General features: G+C 38.8%; 1 protein-coding gene across 3 annotated transcripts in view; it reads right to left on the bottom strand.

Moving 5' to 3' along the window:
- The window catches only part of PLA2G4A (phospholipase A2 group IVA), a 169,878-nt gene that overhangs the window by 111,069 nt on the left and 37,264 nt on the right, over nucleotides 1-21,545 (bottom strand). For 2 of the 3 annotated variants that reach the window (XM_028121544.2, XM_088016877.1), the window contains one exon: nucleotides 6,441-6,522. In XM_028121544.2, coding sequence (XP_027977345.1) covers nucleotides 6,441-6,522 — 82 coding nt within the window. Of the gene's footprint in view, nucleotides 1-6,440; nucleotides 6,523-21,545 lie in introns of those variants that run through there. The other variant, XM_028121545.2, reaches the window with a different exon arrangement.

Raw genomic sequence — 21,545 nt, 5'->3', positions numbered from 1 at the left:
GACATTCGAAATGAAAAAAGAACAGTAGTGCCCTCCTAACAATCTATTTCTCAACTTTACAGAAAATACAAGATAAGAGATCAGAGACAGGCATGTTCTGGAACATTTTATTCATCTTGAAATTATCTCCCATAAAAATCCCACTGGGAAACAATTTCATTATACATAGAATTTTTAAAACCTTGGGTGGATACTCAAAACATTCCAAAAATATTAGTAAACCAAAACTCATGTTCATCATTAACTTAAGGGCTAATGCTAGGGAAATGTCTGACTGCAGAAAAATATACTTAAGGGTAGCAGGCAGCTATAGGCCAACAGCAGCACCACTTGTAAAAAAATATATATATATTTGAAACACCATAATTAATCTAAGAAAAGATTGATTATATTAATCCAAAGGTGTTACAAAGTTTCTGTACATTGAAACCCAGGAAAATTCTAGGTAGCTATGGATAGAAATAGCAGCAGTATTTATAATTTACAAAAAGATAAAGTATAGGGGCGCCTGGGTGACTCAGTCAGTTAATCCTCTGCCTTCGGCTCAGGTCATGATCCCAGGGTCCTGAGATCGAGTCCTGCATCAGGCTCCCTGCTCAGCAGGGAGTCTGCTTCTCCCTCTGCCTGCCGCTCCCCCTGCTTGTGCTCTCTCTCTCCAACAAATAAATAAAGTCTTAAAAAAAAAGATGGAGTATAAAATTATTATTAGAGAGGGGCGTGGGGGAAGGGGCAAAGGGAGAGAGAGAGAATCCCAAGCAGGCTCCACACCCAACGTGGAGCCTGACAAGGGGCTCGATCTCACGACCCTGAGATCATAACCTGAGCCAAAATCAAGAGTCCGATGCTCAACCGACTAAACCACCCAGGCATCCCTAAAATTATTTTTAAAATTCTCTCTTTAGTGAGGCAAAAAGAAAGCAATATCCAAGAAGAAAGGTATAATTACACACATTTGTGCATTCTATTCATTAATCCAAAATTCTCTGAGATCTAACAGGCCAGACTCAAGGCTAAGCACCGATTTTCTAAAAAGTGAGTAAGACACAGGCCACAGTGTTACAAATGCTTGATTAGATGCCCAGGTGACAAGTGTTAAACAGAAGTCTGGACTGCTGTGAGAGGAACACAGGAGTGAACTGTGCCCAAGTGTATCAGAAAAGACAACGGAAGTACCATTCCACCATTTCTTTCTTCCAAGCTGAAAAAAGAAGGATCCAGCAATTTGCTCAACACATTCACCATGGAAATTTCTTGTCTCCAAGATGAAAAAGTGAAAATTATCCCAGTGCACAGACTATCCCCAAAGAATATTCTTTAGCTCACACAGAGATTATATTTAAGAAATAAATGTCTTCTGATGTTAGGATCTGAAATAATTTTAGCCATAATAGGTAATACTTATTGAGTGTATACTGTGGGTCATGCATGTGAGTACTTCACATTAGTCAACTTCTTGAATTCTAACATCTGTATGATTAAAAAAGAAGACAGAGAAAATTTGCTCAAGGACACAGGACTGGTGAGTAGTGTTTTGCCTCTGGAGACTATGTTCTTTCATAAATGTGTTCTCCCTAGAGATCTGGTCACTGTGCTATTCAAGAATGTCTACCAGAGAGGGATAATACATTCTCAGAGTAATTTCCACATTGCTTTTGCTGCTGCTGAAGATTCTCAAAAAATTAAATAATGTTTCTGTACATACACACCCAACACCCTGCCTCTCAGGCAAACTCGTACAGTGGGAAGGTTGAGTTCTAAGCTCCTTTCCCAGGGAATTATTAACCCTATGTGTTTGAGAGTCCTGTACTTTGAAGAGGCTAAATCCTCTTGGTGTTCCTAGAGGTGCGAGGATCGAGGCTGCTGCTTGGGAGAGCAAGACTGGGGGAAAGAGGGAGACCTCTCCTAGACCTACTGAATCAGAGGTGATTCGTACGGATACTAATGTTTGAAAAGCACTAAATGGGGAGATGAGGTCAGCCTTGGACCTGCAAATGGCACAGCTGTTTAAAAATTAGGAACTTGGTCTAGATCTTGCTATGAGTTTACCTGCAATAAAACATCATTTACCCACAGAGACATGATGAAAAATAAAAGCTTGAGGTTCTTAAAAAAACCTTAAAAGAGTACCTTAAGATATTAAGCAATACAATCTTATAAAAATTGGTTTCAATACAACGAGTTCATAATTCTCCCCAAGTATATTTATTTTTTCTTAAAGTTTAAATGTTGGAATTAAGCTCTGCATTCTCCTGAATATTAAAGAAGATCCATCTGCCATCCCACAACTATTCTTGAAAACCCTAATGCTGATGATGATAATTCAGTAAAGAGAAAGAGTCCATAGTCTCTCATGGTTTGTCTCCCCCTCCAATATCCCCCCCTTCATTTTTCCCTTCCTACTATATATTTTTTTTTAACATATAAGGTATTATTTGTTTCAGAGGTACAGGTCTGTGATTCAACAGTCTTACACAATTCACAGCGCTCACCATAGCACATACCCTCCCCTTCCCCAACACTTTTTAAAAGGAGCAGAAACTCAGTGAGTTAGCTAAAACATTTTTTTTGCCAGCTATTTCATTCTGTTTTAAAATCAGGTGTGTGGCCAGGGATGTGTGTTTTTCATTTCACATACGTGCAAAGGAAACTATCACCAACTGAACTTTTATGGTCACTGTAGTCATTCTGCAAATAGGTAACTTCTGTTAGAAGAGGAAAGGAACAATAAAGAATACAAAGTTTAATATACAACCATCCAACACTTGCACCTGGTGCAATGTTAATATGCCCCTGGCTATGTGTTAGATCTAACTACAACTTCCTATACCTTTCAAAGTGAGAGTTATGTTAATACTGCCAAATTAATGCAAAGTACTTGTTTTAAAAATAAGACTATGGTGAGTCAGGTGCAAATATGAACTTCAAACTACCTCTTCATAGGACATGAGCATAAGAAGGCAAGGAAGGGGGCGCCTGGGTGGCTCAGTAGTTAAGCGTCTGCCTTCCACTCAGGTCATGATCCCGGGGATCTGGGATCGAGCCCTGCGTCGGGCTCCCTGCTCAGCGGAGAGCCTGCTTCTCCCTCTCACACTCGCCCTGCTTGTGTTCCCTCTCTCGCTGTGTCTCTCTCTGTGAAATAAATCTTTAAAAAAAAAAAGAAGGCAAGGAAGGGTTGGCACTGGGATCCTGGTATAAATGATATAGTTGAGCACACTGAAATTAGCAACCAGGTCTGGGAAGGGGTTGGCCTGTTCTTGGCTGGCCCAGGGCCCTCAGGTAAAAACAAAGAAATGAGTGAAGTGTTACGATTAAAATGTCAGCTCTGACCCCTCAAAATACAGTTCATGGGGTGCTGCTAATTTTATTATGATGTTTTAGCAACTTAATACAGTATTTTTCAGTGGAGATAATTAGAACAGGATGATTTATCAAGGGACAAAATAAAAAATTGATATAATCTTAGTATTATCTCAAAAAAGAAAAAGGTGGATATAGGTATTTTACCAGGAATCAACCATTTGATTTGCGTGACACCCTTGAGAAAGCCCCCACATACACAGACAAAACAAAAAAAAACCCCAATAGTAATCTGTCATTCTTCTTTACCAACATGTAAAACTTTATGGAAATTTGCCTTTCTAAACAAATGCAGACACTAGCAACAACAGAAAAGAGTGTAGGTTTCTGTTATCATGGTCTTCACGGACCTTAGGACATTTCTTATAGCTTTATCCTTGTGCATACTGAAAGAAGTTCTGTATACAAGGATCCCAAATTCAGTTTACTTGGTAATTTGTGTTGATCAAGCTCACCAAACAACATGATCAAAATTCCTCTTAGAAAAGTGACAGCTAATGCCAATACCTTTTCTCACTGTAATAATCTCCTACAACTTCTCAAAAATAAAGTGCTTGACACTGTACATCATCCCTTTACTTTTTCATGCTACCTTTCTCAATGAATTCATTTCTTTAAGACTTTCTCTTGTTCTTCCTTATCTCCTCCTGACTTTAGATAAATTCAATAAAGTGATATAAAAGGTTGATAACAATTCCCTCCCTCAGTTCAAAAAAATTAGGTAATAACTCAAGTGAACTAAAATCAAATTACAAATGCTGAGTAAAAATTTTAGCAGAATGTCATAATACTGCCCTTTCTCCTATTGTGACTAATTGCCAGTGGCTATTCCTTCCATAGGTCCTTGCTTTTCAAAAGGAAACTTCTAGACACCATGGGTCTAACCTGTGCTATGTACACAGTGGGGGATTCAAAATGCACCTGTTCCCTGTTTCATGAGACGAGTAAATATCTCATGTTAATTTGTAAGTATTATCATCAGTGTCACTCATCTAGGATTAAAATGACACTTGCTGCACCATTGTCTCCCCGCCTTACTTCTAATAACCACAGGCCAAGTGCCTGTGCCTATGGGGGAAGCAGCTAGGAAATCAGATACATCCCAGCCGAAGGCGACTCACAGAGCAGAGAGTTGGAACTGCCGTGGGGCTCGTCTTCAACACAGTAATACCCACTGTCTCTGCTCGACAAGTCCTGCACTATGGGAAGGAGCTGCTGCTGCTTTGTATATGACAAAACTATATTTTTTTAAAAGTCAAATTAGGTCAGTAGCTTGCACGCCTGGCAAGTTCCCAACAGGCTTCTGGTGAATTAAGAACAGTTTTTCTAACAGTCGAGCTCTTGAGTTGTAAAGCCTGTGCCTTTTCCCCAGGCCATGGGGGATATACCAGTTTTTAAATATGGCTTCTGACGTGACTTCTCTTTCTTCCAGTGAACTATCATTTAAATGATGAAAATGCAAAGGATTAGAAAACACAAAATAAGAATCACTTCAGAACACTGACAAGAGAGGGATTAAATGGTTTGGACAGAATTAGGAGATAAAATTTAGAATATAACCCCTTGGTCCAGATGAAAGTTGAGGAAATTGTCCTTGTTCCCTCACCTCTCATGAAAATCTCTGCTCATCCAAAACTCTGACCCTTAGATTCTACGTCGTTTCCCATTTTACTTCTAATTTCTACCCACTCCCCAGACACTCTTTTTCATTCACTGAAGGCTTGAGCACCGAGCTTGCATTTTTTTTCTTAGTATTTAACTTTTCTCCATTGGCCCATTTTCAGCATGATTTCAACAAGCTCATTTTTATTCTTGCATTATTATTTGTATTTTTTTTTAAGATCTTATTTATTTATTTGACACACACACAGAGAGAGAGAGAGCACAAGCAGGGGGAGCCGCTGAGGGAGAGGGAGAAGCAGGCTCCCCAATGGGCAGAGAGCCCAATGCGGGGCTCAATCCCAGAACCCTGGGATCATGACCTGAACTGAAGGCAGTCGCTTAACCAACTGAGCCACCCAGATGCCCCTATTATTTGTATTCTTAAAAATAAAAAGTATTGTCCGCATTTGCTTCCAATCTATGTAACACAGTATGGCCAGAAAAAACTTTTTTTTTAAATGAAGATCCAGTCGTGTGACTCGTGAGTCAAATGCCACCAAAATTTTCCCCATCGCATTTCTGATGAAACTGCAATCTTGGACCTTGTCCTCTTAGTGCTCGTCCCCCTTCCCCTTTGCTCTCTGTTCTCTAATAACACCGGACCTGTTCGAGGTCCTCACAAGCATTCAGCTCTCTCGCTTTTGAACACGCTGTTTGCTCAGCCTGGGACTTCTCCGCACTCTCACTGCCAAGATTCTCTTCTCGGAGTACCGGCAGGGCAGACTTTCCTGTTTCCCAGACCCATTAACTGCAACCTCCGTTCTTTCTCCAAAACCTCTTCTGAGGGGTCAATTGCCTATTCCCATATTTTAACAATAATCTAAACCTTTGCCAAATTCGTCCATTATAATCCTTATCTTTCCTTGGATTCCTACCCCCATGACCCCCAGCCATTTGAGTGGGGAGATTAACCGGGAAAACTGCTTTTCAAAGTGTGGAGAGGGATACTGCCAGCAAGCTAATTCACCATTATCCTCAGGCTGTGTGGTTCAGGTCATTTCCAGCTGCACTACCACCAGTTTCTATAGCTATTTCCACACATAATAAAAACACTCAAAGGCATAAGAACTAGAGAAACTGCATTTTTTAAAATCCTGTAGGCACCATGCCTCAGAGGCAGCTTGCGTGAAATCTTTTTCTTGACTCAGCACTCTTTCCAAAAATTCCAAAAATCTGTATGTCCTAAGACAGTCATTTTGTCTGAGTCCAAGTACTCTCAATTAATCTAAAGTCAAGATAAAACACTATTCTGACAGAGATCAGACATCAGAGAACTTTTCAAAATGTTATCATTTAAAGATCTGGACAAAGATAACCACATTTGAACGAGGGACAGCCCCCCCCCCACACTTATCAGAGAACTAGGGTAACTAAAGAGTGAATTATTCATTTTCAACAGAAAAGCAAATAAGGACACTTACGCATGTCACCGAAGGCCCCCTTGGTCACTTTGGTGGCACGTAACACCACTACCGTGAATTTGTGGGAATACTGGTGCTCCACCTGGAAATAAAGAGCAGTAAATTAAAAACAAGCTTCCAACATAGAATCCAAGAAAACTGTTCTCATTGTTTCCTTGAGACTAGTTAAAAACATTCAGGTTGAAGGGAAGTAACATTCATACCAGAAACATCCTTTGATCCCAGGGCTGTTTCTTATTCGAGTCTCTCCTCTCTCCCACCACAGAATTATTGAGAAGTTTAGATCATGCTTTAAAAAATGTCACTACGACTGGACTAGTGGAAGTTTTTTGCTGTCAGGTTTACCAAGCTGGAGGGAAAATGTAAATGAGGACCTCAGGCCTTCCAGGAAGACAATCAGGCTTTGTATAGAATGACAAGGAAGCCTGGGCTTCGAAAGGCAAAGTCAGAGCAAGATGTTTGCATTATTCAGATTTGTTTGTTTTTATTGTTACTGTTCAATGAAAGTTTTTTTTGGCAAGGCATTTCCAGAGCAGTATTCAAAATCCTTTGGACCTAAGGCCATAACCAGTGAACTACTTATATTAATTTTAATGCATTTGTTATAAACCATATGTAACAATGTTTAAAGTTTCTAGAAGACCTTATTAAATACTTCACCTAACTAGAAAGTAGTTACCAAACAACTCTATCCACCAAAGCAGAATAAGGAAGCAGGAACTCACAAAGTTCTCTAACTGAAAATTGCAAAGTCCTTATCTAAAGCTCGAGCCTGTTAATCTTAGAAGAGACCCACACTTATAAGCCACTTCTATCTTTCCTAACTTTAATAGACTTGTTTCACTGATTAAGAAGTCCATAACTGACTTGAAAATAAAATACTGGCAACACTGATAAATGAGTAATGACAGTCTAAAATCAAGGTGGCTGGAAAAAAGTTATAAAAACATAGATTCATAAGGACCAGCAGTAGTGAGATATAGGATCAACAGTTATACAGCATTCAACAGTTTCTGAAGGTATCAATCAGTAGAATAATTTTATGTTCAGATTTAACACAGCATCAAGAAGTGGTGAAATCATGAATGATGAGCATACTTTGTTTAAAAAAGGCAGAGAAGCATGTAAAATGTTTCAGGATATTTCTTATTCAAGTTTATTATTTAAGAGAAATAACTTCTAGGTCTAGAGGTGCTCTGAGTAGCCAAAGTTTTCCTCCATATAAATAAAATTATCAATTATAAATGAAATGAATGCTTACAAGAAAGTGTGTTGCTTTGAAGCGGGAGAGCTAGGTTCTTGTCTCACTGAGTGGAGAATGAATCTTGTGGACAAAGGAGAGTGAGTAAAGCGATACAAGTTTATTAAGTGAAGATACAGAAAAAACTCTCAAGAGTGAGAGGGGTCCCTACAGGGTTGCCACTGAGGGTCTTCAGGGTTGGTCCTTTATAGAAGCTAACCAGGGAACTTAAATCCTTTTAACAACTCTAATGATACCACCATTGAGCTAGGACTAGTCATAACACTTTCAATGGCTTACTTCCTTTTTAGGGTCTGGTTATTCTTTGTTGGTCACAGGTGATTATCATGAAAAAGACACCCACCCCACATGCCTAGGGCAGGGTGGTCTGGTTTGTTCCCTTATCTCTGGTTTCCTCACACCTCCACATTTTTGGGATTTCTGTGAGCCTGAGCACCTAGCCCCCTATCTTTCTCTCCCTACCTGCCCCCACCTGTCCCTTACTCAGCTTTATATAACCGAAAATCACACTCACTGCCCCCACCAAAAAAAAAAAAAAAAAAAGAATCCACTATCATAGCTGGAGACTTCAACACCCGTCTATAAGAAATAGACAGATCTGGGATGCCTAGGTGGCTCAGTCCGTTAAGTGTCTGCCTTCGGCTCAGGTCATGACCCCAGGGTTCTGGAATCAAGTCCTACATCAGGCTCCTTGCTCAGCAGGGAGCCTACTTCTCCCTCTGCCTGCCAGTCCTCCTGCTTGTATTCTCTCTCTTTCTCTGACAAATAAAGTCTTAAAAAAAAAAGAAAGATCTATCAGGCAGAAAATTAGTAAGAATACAGTTGAACTCAACAGCACCATCAGTCAACTAGATATAATTGACATCTATGGACTACTTTGTCCAAGAGCAGAATGCAGATTCTTCTTAAGATCATGTGAGACAGGAGTGCTTTGGTGACTCAGTCAGTTAAGCGTCTGCCTTCAGCTCAGGTCATGATCCCAGGGTCCTGGGACCGAGCCCCACATAGGGCTCCTGCTCTGCGGCCTGCTTCTCCCTCTCCCACTCCCCCTGCTTGTGTTCCCTCTCTCACTGTCTCTCTCTCTGTCAAATAAATAAATAAATAAAATCTTTAAAAAAAAAAAAGATCATGTGGGACAATCATACAATGTGTACTCTCAGACCATAATGGAATTAAACCAGAAACCAAAATAGAATGATAGCTGGAAAATCACGAAGTACTTGGAGATTGAATAACACACTTTTAAATAACACATATGTCAATGAAGAAGTCTCAGGAGAAATTTTTAAATATCTGGAACTGAATGAAAATGAAACTACAATTTAGCAAAATTAGGGTGGATGCAGTGAAAGTAGTGCTTAGAAGGAAATTAAATAATATGTATATTGATATATATTTCATACACATGTATATTTCATATATTATTTCATGATATGCATATATGAAAAGAAGAAAGATCTAAAATCAATCATCTAAGTGTCTACTAGAGGAAGAAAAGCAAGTTAAATCCAAAGTAAGCAGAAGAAAAATAGTAAAAAATAGAGCAGGAATGAATAAAATTGAAAATGGAAAATCAATGGAGAAAATCAATCACACTAAAAATTGGTTCTTTGAAAACAGCAGCAAAATCAATAAGCCTCTAGCTAGGCCAAATAAGAAAAAAAAGAGCACAAATTACAAATATCATAAATAAATGAGGGAAGTTCCCTCCAGATTCTGTGGACATCAAAAGAATAATAAAGGGGGCGCCTGGGTGGCTCAGTTGGTTAAGCGACTGCCTTCGGCTCAGGTCATGATCCTGGAGTCCCGGGATCGAGTCCCGCATCGGGCTCCCTGCTCAGTGGGGGGTCTGTTTCTCCCTCTAACCTTCTTCCCTCTCATGCTCTCTCTCTACCATTCTCTCTCTCTCTCTCTCTCAATAAATAAATAAAAATCTTAAAAAAAAAAAAGAATAATAAAGGAATACTATGAACAACTCTAAGCCCACAATTTAATAATCTAGATGAAATGGACTAATTCTTTGAAAGACATAATCCGCCAAAACTCACACAAGTGGAAACAGACAATCTGAATAGTCCTATAAAGAAACTGAATCAATACTTAACCTTCCAAAACAAAAAGCACCAGGCTCAGATAGATTCTACCAAACACTTAAGGAAGAAATTACACCAATACCCTCCAATCTCTTGGGTTGTGAGTTCAAGTCCCACACCCGGTGTAGAGATTACTTAAAATAAAATACTAAAAGAAAAAAAAAAAGGCTCAACATCATTAAAAAAAAACACATACAGAGAGATGATAATGTTATAAGGATTCATTGAGTATGAACCATATGTTACATATTCTTCTAGATGCGAATCCTCATTTAATTTTTGCAACAACCCTATCAAATAGGTATTATTTATATTTATATATGACTAAAGTGAGAGTCTGAGAGGTTAAATAATTTCCCAGTATCTCATAGATAGTAAAAGTTAAATTTGGATTAGAACCTATTCTTGCTGCCCCCAATGTCTTCACTCTCTGTATATTCCTTGACTTACACAGAGAATAATACCAAATACCAATACCTTAATAGTGAAAAAGGCTGTTTCCACTTATTAAAGTGGTACAGTTATTATCTAGTCCTATTATATCTGTTATTGATCTGAAGTTCCTCTATTAACTAAGTTATTTTCTCTATCATTCAGCTCTGTTTTAATCTGCTTTTATTTCCATTAGCCTCAACTCTTTCTTGACTATAATGAATGAAATACTTGCATACTCTTCACAGGAAATAAGGGGCAAATCAACCATTTTCTTGGTTTTTATAAGTTAATTTTGGAAATATCATAAATCTTCAGATGACCTGTAAGTTATTTTCAGAACTGGAGTGTCAAAATCATGCCCATGTCTTTCTTAGAGCGGTGAAGATTGTAGTATCTATAAAGTAAGTACAAATTCTTGGAGAAAAATGCTTTGTGTCAATCAATAACTATCCAAATATCTTTTGATAATTCTTTTCTTTGTTTCCTGGAGCCAGTATCACATGTAAGTTCAAATTAGTATGGACTAGGCTAGCTTCCGACTTGGATAGGAGACTTTTGGTTATGTCTCAGGGGTGATTCCAGAGGAAATGATATTATTGAATCCACAACCAGTGTTGTCTGGAAGAAAGTAATGACTCAGCACAATGCTAGTTGGTAGTTGGCAAAAAGAGATGCCATATTTCAATTGACATGTCAAATATAAGCTCAATACACTGACTCAGCCACAAGATTAAGCTCTGCCTTCAGGTCTTGGATTACCTGACTTTGAGTGTCTTTTTTCATCCCTAATCTTTTCCATAGTGAAAATCACAACCCTTTTTCTTTTCGCAATTCCAATTCCCCAGTCATTAGGAAAATAGTTACTAGGTGGCTCAGTCCTTTAAGTTCATTCTGGAGAATTACATTATCATCTGTAACTAAAATGACTGGGCATTGGAAAAAAGAACTAGTCAGCTTGTACAAAATCAATTTGATGATTGTTCTAATCTGCTGAAAGTTCTGCTGCTAAAAGAAGAACCAAAAATCTGATGGAAGAGAAGGTAGAGTCTGCATGCAAGTATCTTTCTTTCTCTACTTAACTGCCATTGCCTAATTTTAACTCAAACTAAAACCAAAGACTGTTAGTGTGATAAAGACTGGAGAATCTCATTACTGAACCCAGAGATTGTGATCATCACAATCAGCAAAAGGCAATTTCAAACAGACCTCAGAAATGTTTCAAATGAATTTCTGCACTGATGTCATCTAGGAGTTAGGATAGTTTTTTAGATAAGATACATATTTTTAGTTTCACTTCCTGGTGTGGCATTTCATTCTAATACTTTGAGAGGCACAGGCATTGTGTTACTATTCTCTCACATTTTTAATGAGTGGCCAGTTTATCTATTTACAATCTATCATGCTCTCTAAACTTGCTTTAAGAATTCTGTCATGGGGGCACCTGGGTGGCTCAGTCGTTAAGCATCTGCCTTCGGCTCAGGCCATGGTCCCAAGGTCCTGGGATCAAGGCCCGCATCGGGCTCCCTGCTCAGCGGGAAGCCTGCTTCTCCCTCTCCCTTTGTCTCCCAGCTTGTGCTCTCACTCTCTCTCTCTGTCAAATAAATAAATAACATCTTTAAAAAAAAAAAAGTATTCTCAGTCATGGACTGCCATATGCATAAATTATCCTAATGTCCCAAACACCTAATTTGTCAACAGAATTTGTTAGCTCTAGCAGAGCCAGATTTTTCTTTATTAAAAGAAAATCATAATCAGAAATCTGAGTTTCTTCTCTCTTGTGAACAAGAAGCTTTGCCCACTTACACAAAAATATATATATTAAAAACAGTAATAATATATATAATAAATATGTATATATATTTAAAAATTAAAGTAAATATAGAGTTCATTTTCACTGAGGTTAAAAGATTTTAAGTCCTATTTTAATCGGGATTACTGAGACTGCCCTAGCAGAAAACCAGTACAAAAAAGAAATATTTGATGGTGACAGCTTGCATCTAAAATACTCACTTAATGACATACTCACCATAAATTTATAGTGACTATAACATCTTCAAGATACCTGAAATTCAAGTCACCCAAATTTTTAGCACCTAACTTTTAATTGAGATATAGACTCTGGTCCAATGTAACTGCATACCATAGTACCACACACACAGATTTTTTTTTTTTTGAACATCAGCTTCTTTATTACTGCAATACTCCTGAAGAAATCTATACTCTCCTTGGAGTAATTATGGCTGGGTTGAGGACCATGAGGTAGAGAGATACACCTTCATTCTCCTGGAGAGGCTCATCAGAACACATAAGCACCATGCACACTTGAACATTTATCACCCCCCCCCACATTCTTAAAGATGCTTTGGGTAGCAGAAATATTTATGTAGGTTGGAATTACTGACCTAGTGGATATGCCGTGTTTGTTCAAATCTACAATGTCTTTGCAATGATGATTTTCAGATGTGTATGTTAAGTCTAGGAGATCAAACAGACTTGAAAATATAGATATATTTACCGATGCCATTTGGGGTAATTTATCTTTATTTTAAGGGCCTTCTTCAAAAGCTTCTCTTGGTCTTAGTTCATCTTTGCCATTAAGCACTAAGTGAAAGATTCGTAACTAAAAGACATGGACATAAGTCAGAAGGATAATTATAATAAATTGCCTGATATTTCAACTCAGTTTTTCTGCCTTGGCTTCCACATTTGTAAAATGAAATTATATCGCCAGTGACATGGGATTTGTCAGGGGTCCCCTGAAACCAACCCAGCCTCCAACATTAGAATTTCAAAGAGATCAATATTGAATATCAAGTTTGGGGGATAATTTTACCATCTGTGGAAATCTTTTAAGATGAAACTTTTTTTTTATCTATCTTCTGGGGATTATCTAGAGGCACTACTGATCTAGAGTAAACACAATGGGGGAACTCCACTTGTAATAATGGTAGGTTAAACAATCATAAGACACTTCCCACATAATCACTTCCCACAGAAAATAACTAAAAACTGAATAAGGTTTTACAAAATAAGTAAAGACTTTCCAAAAAGTAACTGCAACTGACCTCGGGGTGTTCAGATTAAATATTACTCCTGGGTGTGTTGTAAGGGTCTTTCCAAATGAGATTATCATTTAATCAGGGACTCGGGAAAGTAGGTTGCCTTCCCCAGTGTGGACTGGCATTATCCAATCTGCGGAGGGCCCGAAGAGAACAAAAGGAGGAATTTGCCTCTTTTCTTCCAGTCTTACTGCTTGAGCTGAAACCCCTCATGTCTTCTTCTCCTGACCTTGGACTGCTATTTATAGCATTAGCCCCCTGGGTTCTCAAGCCGTCAGAAGTGGACTGAATTATAGCCCTGTCTTTCCTGGCTCTCCATTCGACAGAGGGCAGAATGCGTGACTTCACAGTCTCCATAACCACATGAGACAATTCTTCAAAATAAGTCTCCATATCTAGATCTAACTGCTATGGTCTAAGGGTTTGTGCCTCCCCCCACCATTTCCTATGTTGGAATCCTAACCCCTCAAAGATTATGAGATTAGAACTTTGGGAGGTGTAAGGAACCTTCATGAATGGATTTGTGCCTTTATAGAAGAAAATCTAGACAGATTCCTTGCCTCTTCTACCTCGTGAGGACAGAATGGCTACAAACCAGGGAACAGGGCCCTCACCATATGCAACCATGCTGGTGCCTTGATCTTGGATTTCCCAGCCTCCAGAACTCTGAGCAACAAATTTCTGTTGCTTATAAGCTAAATTAAGACTCTATCTTACCTACCTCTCTATCACCCCTGGAGAACATGGACTAATAGAGTAACAAAGAACTAACAAGATAGAAAGGCCTTAACTACCAGGAAAGAGATCAAAAATCAAAAAGAGCACCAAAACCCAGAGTGGTAAGCATTGTTTTTGCTGATCCAGAGAGGAGAAGGCTGAGACTGAGCAGCCTTGAGAGAGTGTGAGCCTTCTAAGGATTAGTACCCTCATAAACCATCCCCATTTTAAGTTGAAAATTCCATAGACTGCACCCTAAGGAATGACTGGTATCAGGGAAAGTTGAGAAGCTGATCACTAACCATCCTTTTTTTCACTTTTCTAGAACAACAACAACAAATGTGCTATTTGCCATAAAACTCATTGTTAGTTTTGCACGGCATTAGGCTTTGCAACAGGAGGTTTTTGCCACCTTTAATATTTTTGATTTCTCAATAGCAGTGTCTCACCCTCTGATGTCCCTTGGCTGGAAATACCTTTCTTTACTGTGTCTAGAGAATACTTTTATACACATAGCAATTTATTATTTATAAAAGCCTTGTGAAGCAGACACAGCAGGTACTATTCATGCCCTGTTTTTCCACACGAAGCAGCTAAAACTCAGTTTCAGTGCTCAGGAGCACGTAACTTAAGACAGGAAATACCGCTAGAATACTAGCTCTTTGATTCCTTACCCTGTGTTGCCCCCCTCCCCCGCCATGTTACCATAATAATCTAGAATAATATCTTTCTACTTTCCCGTTAAAATTTCCAGTCACCCACAATGATGTTTTTCAAAGGTCCCTGTATTTTAGCAGGCACTTATGCTAGCACACCCATGTGGTTGACTATGTCTAATGTGAAGACAATCTTGGGTTCTGTGGATGTGGGACAGTGGCCCTCCACTGCTAATAGGGTGGTGGGAAGAGGTGTGGATTCTTTTTCACTCCAGGGAAGTGACTCATTTTCAGAGTAAAAAGATGGAAATTTTTATAAATAATTTATACTTTACTTATCCTTGTAAGATTGGTCCAAAAGAATTTCAATAAAGCCTGGAGACACAAACATTCTTCAGGTTAGAAAATACCTCACAAGGACTCTAAACATATGGACACTGAATTCTGCCATATGTTTATCGCTCCAGTTTCTACCAGGTTCTTAAAAGCCAGCACTGTGGGAAGCAGGAGAACTTGCTGGCTGTGAATTGCTGCATCAGCCCAAGGGATTCCCCAACATGTCACGGCATCACAGGTGTGGGGAATATAAGGCCAATCTTCTGTGCCTTGAGGCAGCCAAAACGGTGTTGGCCTGTCTGGTACCACTCATTACAACTTAGCTAACTTAGTTTTCCCCATCTTTCCTTTTTACTAAAATTATTCTCTGTTGAGTATGCTCATTTATGTATTTTTGAAAAGTATCTTTCTGTGAAAACTAGAGCAGGGAATTTTGCCACTAAAACAATTTACATAGACATACACACGCAGTGTTTTTCATACATACACAGAAAGAACAAGAAGAACAAAACTACAAAGCTCTTAAGGATTCTCATTTAAAAGCGCTATAAATTGGAATACAAATTAAATGTCCCATGGTGATGCTGGGAAAGGTAACGAAAACCGTGATACAGATACGTGGTTTGCAAGCTTCACCATATTAAGATGCCGCATAGGTAATTACTATGTCCTAAATATTTAGCTATAGTTAAAATTTGCAAGAAAAGGTGACAGCAATGAGTTAAAATATCCAGAGAGCAGTTTGATTTTTAAATATGCTCTGCCATGTTAAGAGAAGAAACTAAATGGCCAGCTCACAAGGTCATCTGACAAGAGACATGTGGAGACCATACAGCGGTCAGTAAGAAGACCTGGTCAGATTTAGGTAGGAGAGGGAGGATATTTGAAATAATTATGTTCTTTGAAATGTATCATACTCCAACCATCCTGAACTTCTTTCATTTCCTTAAATGAACTTTCTCATCTCCAGATTACCTCACATTTGCTTTTTTCCAATCCAGAAAAGTAATTTTCTCCTTCTTCACTTCCCTTGTGCGCTAAACCTTCAAGTCTAGGCTTACATGTCACTCCCTCTAGGGAATTCCTCTCGGGAATCTGAAGGCAGACGCTTAACCGACTGAGCCATCCAGGCACCCCTGATTATATGCTTTTCACAAAAACCACACTTTAAATAAAAGGAAAAATATAAATTGAATAAAGGATGCATACACACTAATCAAAGAAACTGGAAGAAGTCAAATTAATCAAAGACAAAGTAAAATTTAGAACAAAGCTATCATTAGAAATAAAAAAAGGACTTACAATGATAAAACATCAATTAGAGAAATATATACATCCAGAACTTATATGCACTAATAACATATCTTCAAAATTCATAAAGCAAAAGTTGAAAATGGAAACATATTGTTGTATATGGAACATTTACCAAAATAGACAATATGCTGGGCCATAATCATATATAAACGTATTACAAACAACAAAAAATCATGCAAGAGTATGTTCTCTGAACAGAGTGGAATTAGATTAGAAATCAAAGACAAAAGAAAACTGTTTGAAAATTAATATACACGTGTCTAAGTACCCCATGAGTCAAAGCTCCGTTCAGGGACTGAGTTAGAAAAAGTTAGAAAATATTTTTCATTGAGCAATTATGAAAATGTGACATTCCCAAACCTATGTGCTATACCTAAAGTAGATGGTCTACAATTAATAAAGCTCTAAAGATAAATATTTAAAAATTTAAAAGCAAGAAGTAAAATTGGCATTATTCACAGATAACAGGAATGTGTAAGTTCAAAATCCAAAAGAACCTACAAACTATTAAAATTAATAAAGAAATTCAGTAAGTTTATTAGATCTACAAAAATCAATGGTATCTTGATATAAATGCAAAAACTAATTGGAAAATAAAATTTACAAATAATGATGCTTAAACATCAACTATCAAGAAATACATCCAAAAAAAGATATATAGTAATCCCTCTTTAGCCACAGGGGATACATTCTAAGCAACCTCCCAGGTACCCCACCATGGATGCCTGAAACTGTGGATAGTACAAACACTCTATATACTGTTTTTTCCTGTATGTACACACCTAGGATAAAGTTTAATTTATAGATTAGACACAGTAAGAGATTGACAACAATAACTAATAATAAAATAGAACTATAATAACATACTGTAATAAAAGTTATGTGAATGTGCTCTCTCTCTCAAAGAATCTTGTATCACTCCCCTTGTGATGATATGAGACGATAAAATGCCTAGGTGATGAGATAAAGTCAGTGAATAACACAGACTTTGTGACTTAGTGTTAGGTTACTACTGACCTTCTGATGATACGTCAGAAGGAGGATCATCTGCTTCTGTATAAAGTCAGACTGCAGGTAAGGAGGGGAATACTATAAAAGATATCTTACTGAAATCTACAATACACTCTTGAGAGAATTAAAGATAATCTAAATAACATTAGTTTTGGATTAGATTCATATGTTATTAATGGGTGGGGAGATTCAATATCTTTATCATACCATCTCTCCCTTAATTGGTCTATAAAGTCATTACAGGGCCAATAAAAATCCCAGCAGTTGTGTGTGTGTGTGTGTGTGTGTGTATGTGTGTGTGCAAACTGACAAACTGATTGCAAAATTTATATGGAAATGGAGGGGGCGGAGCAAGATGGCGGAGGAGTAGGAGACCTGAATTTCGTCTGGTCTCAGGAATTCAGCTGAATAGGGATCAAACCATTCTGAACACCTACGAACTCAACAGGAGATCGAAGACAAGAATAGCAACAACTCTCTGAAGAGAAAAGCGACCACTTACTGGAAGGTAGGACGTGCGGAGAAGTGAATCCGAGGCAATATTCGGGAGGATAGACGGCAGGGGAGGGGGCCTCCATCAGCCGCTTCTGGCAAGTGATAGAGCCGCAGAGCACAAAATCGGAACTTTTAGAAGTCGGCTCCGCGGAGGGACGTCGCTCCAGTGGCTAAGCGGGGGGTGAAACCCTTGTGGGACAGTGTGGTCTCAGGACCCTTGGGGTCACAGAAAGACCGGGGGTGCCTGAGTGCGGCAGAGCTCCCAGGTATCAGAGCAGGGAAGCCGGCTGCAGAGATGGAGCCAAGGTGTGGGCTCTCAGCTCGGGGTTGCCATAAACTGTGATTAGCAGCCCAGTCGGGCCACTGCTCCTCCAGCAGGGACCCAACAAGTGGCAGATCCAGGGAGACTCCCCTTCCTCCCCCGGGAGGAGCAGCGCAGGAGCGCACCGCAGGGATCTGCTGGGTTTGGAGACTCCACACGGGGTCAGGTGCCAGAGATAGAAACGCTCGGTCACAGGCCGGGGGAGCACGGAGTGCGGCCTGAGACCGGGGAGACAGGAGTGACTGACTGCTTTTCTCTGGGGGTCCACTGAGGAGCGGGGCCCCAAACTCTCGGCTCCTCCTGGCGGAGATTGGCAGGCCACCATTTTCACTCTTGTCCTCCAAAGCTGTACGGAAAGCTTGCAGGGAACAAAAGCTCCTGAGAGCAGACCCGAGCAGATTACTTAGCCCGGACCGGCAAGGGTGGGGCAATTCCGCCTCCCGCAAAGACTTTTGGGAACCACGGCAACAGGCCCCTCCCCCAGAAGATCAGCACGAACAGCCAGCCAAGGCCAAGTTTACCCATCAAGGAGAACAGGAGAACTCCAGCGCTAGAGAAATACTGAACATAGAATTCATGGCTTTTTTTACCATGATTCATTAGTTTTTCAAAGTTAATTTTTTTAACTGGTTTTTTTTTCTGGAATTTTTCTTTTTCCCTTTTTCAACCAACATCTTATCAATCCCTTTTTGAAAAAAAAAACATTTTTATTTTTCATTTTTAGAGTGATATTCTATCCCTTCATAGTAGATACCCTTATTTTTGGCATATATATATATAAGTTGTTCTCTCTTTAAAATTTTGAGATACAGTTTCTTCTAACAGATCAAAATATACCCTAAATCACTGGTGTATGGATTTGTTCTAGTCTCCTACCTGATCAAATTCTCTCCCTTTTTTTTTTAAATTCTTTCTTTTTTCAAACAACTTATCAATTCCTTTTATTAAATCTTTTATAATTTTCATCTTCACAGTCATCTTCCATCCCTTCATTGTATCAACCCTTATTTTGTACATATATAAGTCTTTCTTTCTTTAAAATTTTAGGAGGCACTTTCTTCTAACAGACAAAAATACACCCAAAATCTAGTGTGTGGCACTAATCTATGCACCAACCTGATCATACTTTATCATATTCTGTTTTTGTTTTGTTTTGTTCTGTTTTTGTTTGTTTTCATCTTTTTCTTTTTTTTTTCTCTTTCTTTTTTGTTTCTTTCCCTTTCTTTTCCCCTGGTTTCAGGTCTTTTCTGATTTGTTTAGAGTATATTTGCTGGGGATGTTGTTAACCTGTTAGCTCATTTTGTTCTCTCATTCATCTATTCTCCTCTGGACAAAATGACAAGACGAAAAAAATCACCTCAACAAAAAGAACAAGAGGTAGTACCGTCTGCCAGGGACCTACTCAATAGGGACATTAGTAGGATGTCGGACCTAGAGTTGAGAATCATGACTTTAAAGACACTAGCTGGGCTTGAAAAAAGCATGGAAGTTATAGAGAAACCCTTTCTGGAGAAATAAAAGAACTAAAATCTAACCAAATCAAAATCAAAAAGGCTGTTAATGAAGTGCAATCAAAAATGGGGGCACTAACTGCTAGGATAAATGAGGCAGAAGAGAGAATCAGCAATATAGAAGACCAAATGATGGAAAATAAAGAAGCTGAGGAAAAAAAGAGATAAACAACTACTGGATCACGAGGGCAGAATTCGAGAGATAAGCGATACGATAAGACGAAACAAGATTAGAATAATTGGGATCCTGGAAGAAGAAGAAAGAGAGAGAGGGGCAGAAGGTATATTGGAGCAAATGATAGCAGAGAACTTCCCTAATGTGGGGAAGGAAATAGGCATCAAAACCCAGGAGGCACAGAGAACCCCTCTCAAAATCAGTAAGAATAGGTCAACACCCCGACATCTAATAGTAAAACTTACGAGTCTCAGAGACAAAGAGAAAATCCTGAAAGCAGCTTGGGAGAAGAGATATGTAATGGCAGAAACATTAGATTGGCAACAGACCTATCCACAGAGACCTGGCAGGCCAGAAAGGACTGGCATGACATGTTCAGAGCACTAAACAAGAAAACTATGCAGCCAAGAATACTATATCCAGCTAGGCTGTCATTGAAAATTGAAGGAGAGATAAAAAGCTTCCAGGACAAACAAAAACTAAAGGAATTTGCAAACACGAAACCAGCCCTCCAAGAAATATCGAAAGGGGTCCTCTAAGCAAAGAGAGAGCCTAAAAGCAGCATAGATCACAAAGGAACACAGAAATATACAGTATCAGTCACCTTACAGGCAATACAATGGCACTGAATTCATACCTTTCAATAGTTACCCTGAATGTAAATGGCCTAAATGCCCCAATCAAAAGACACAGGCTATCAGATTGGATTAAAAAACAAGACCCATCAATATGCTGTCTACAAGAGACTCATTTTAGACCCAAAGACACCCCCAGATTGAAAGTGAGGGGGTGGAAAACCATTTACCATGCTAATGGACACCAGGAGAAAGCTGGGGTGGCAATCCTTATATCAGACAAATTAGATTTAAACCAAAGACTGTAATAAGAGATGAAGAAGGACACTATATCCTACTTAAAGGGTCTAGCCAACAAGAAGATCTAACAATTGTAAATATTTATGCCGCTAACATGAGAGCAGCCAATTGTATAAGCCAATTAATAACAAAAGCAAAGAAACACATTGACAACAATACAATAATAGTGGGGAACTTTAACACCCCCTGACTGAAATGGACAGATCATCTAAGCAAAAGATCGACAAGGAAATAACGACTTTAAACGACACACTGACCAAATGGACTTCACAGACATATTCAGAACATTCCATCCCAAAGCAACGGAATACACATTCTTCTCTAGTGCCCATGGAACATTCTCCAGAAGAGATCACATCCTAGGTCACAAATCAGGTCTCAACCGGTACCAAAAGACTGGGATTATTCCCTGCATATTTTCCGACCACAGTGCTTTGAAACTAGAACTCAATCACAAGAGGAAAGTCAGAAAGAACTCAAATACATGGAGGCTAAAGAGCATTCTACTAAAGAATGAATGGGTCAACCAGGAAATTAAAGAAGAATTTAAAAAATTCATGGAAACCAATGAAAATGAAAATACAACTGTTCAAAATCTTTGGGATGCAGCAAAGGCAGTCCTGAGAGGAAAGTATACAGCAATACAAGCCTTTCTCAAGAAACAAGAAAGGTCTCAAATACACAACCTAACCCTACACCTAAAGAAGCTGGAGAAAGAACAGCAAATAAAGCCTAAACCCAGCAGGAGAAGAGAAATCATAAAGATCAGAGCAGAAATCAATGAACTAGAAACCAAAAGAACAGTAGAACAGATCAACAAAACTAGGTTCTTTGAAAGAATTAGC

This window comes from Eumetopias jubatus, unplaced genomic scaffold, assembly GCF_037043125.1.
Source record: "Eumetopias jubatus isolate StellerSeaLion01/CBP00866 unplaced genomic scaffold, mEumJub1_p1.0 scaffold_12, whole genome shotgun sequence".
In the NCBI taxonomy this organism is placed as follows: domain Eukaryota; kingdom Metazoa; phylum Chordata; class Mammalia; order Carnivora; family Otariidae; genus Eumetopias; species Eumetopias jubatus.
Note: the sequence above shows the minus strand (reverse complement) of the source record. Positions and strands in the feature narration are given on the sequence as shown.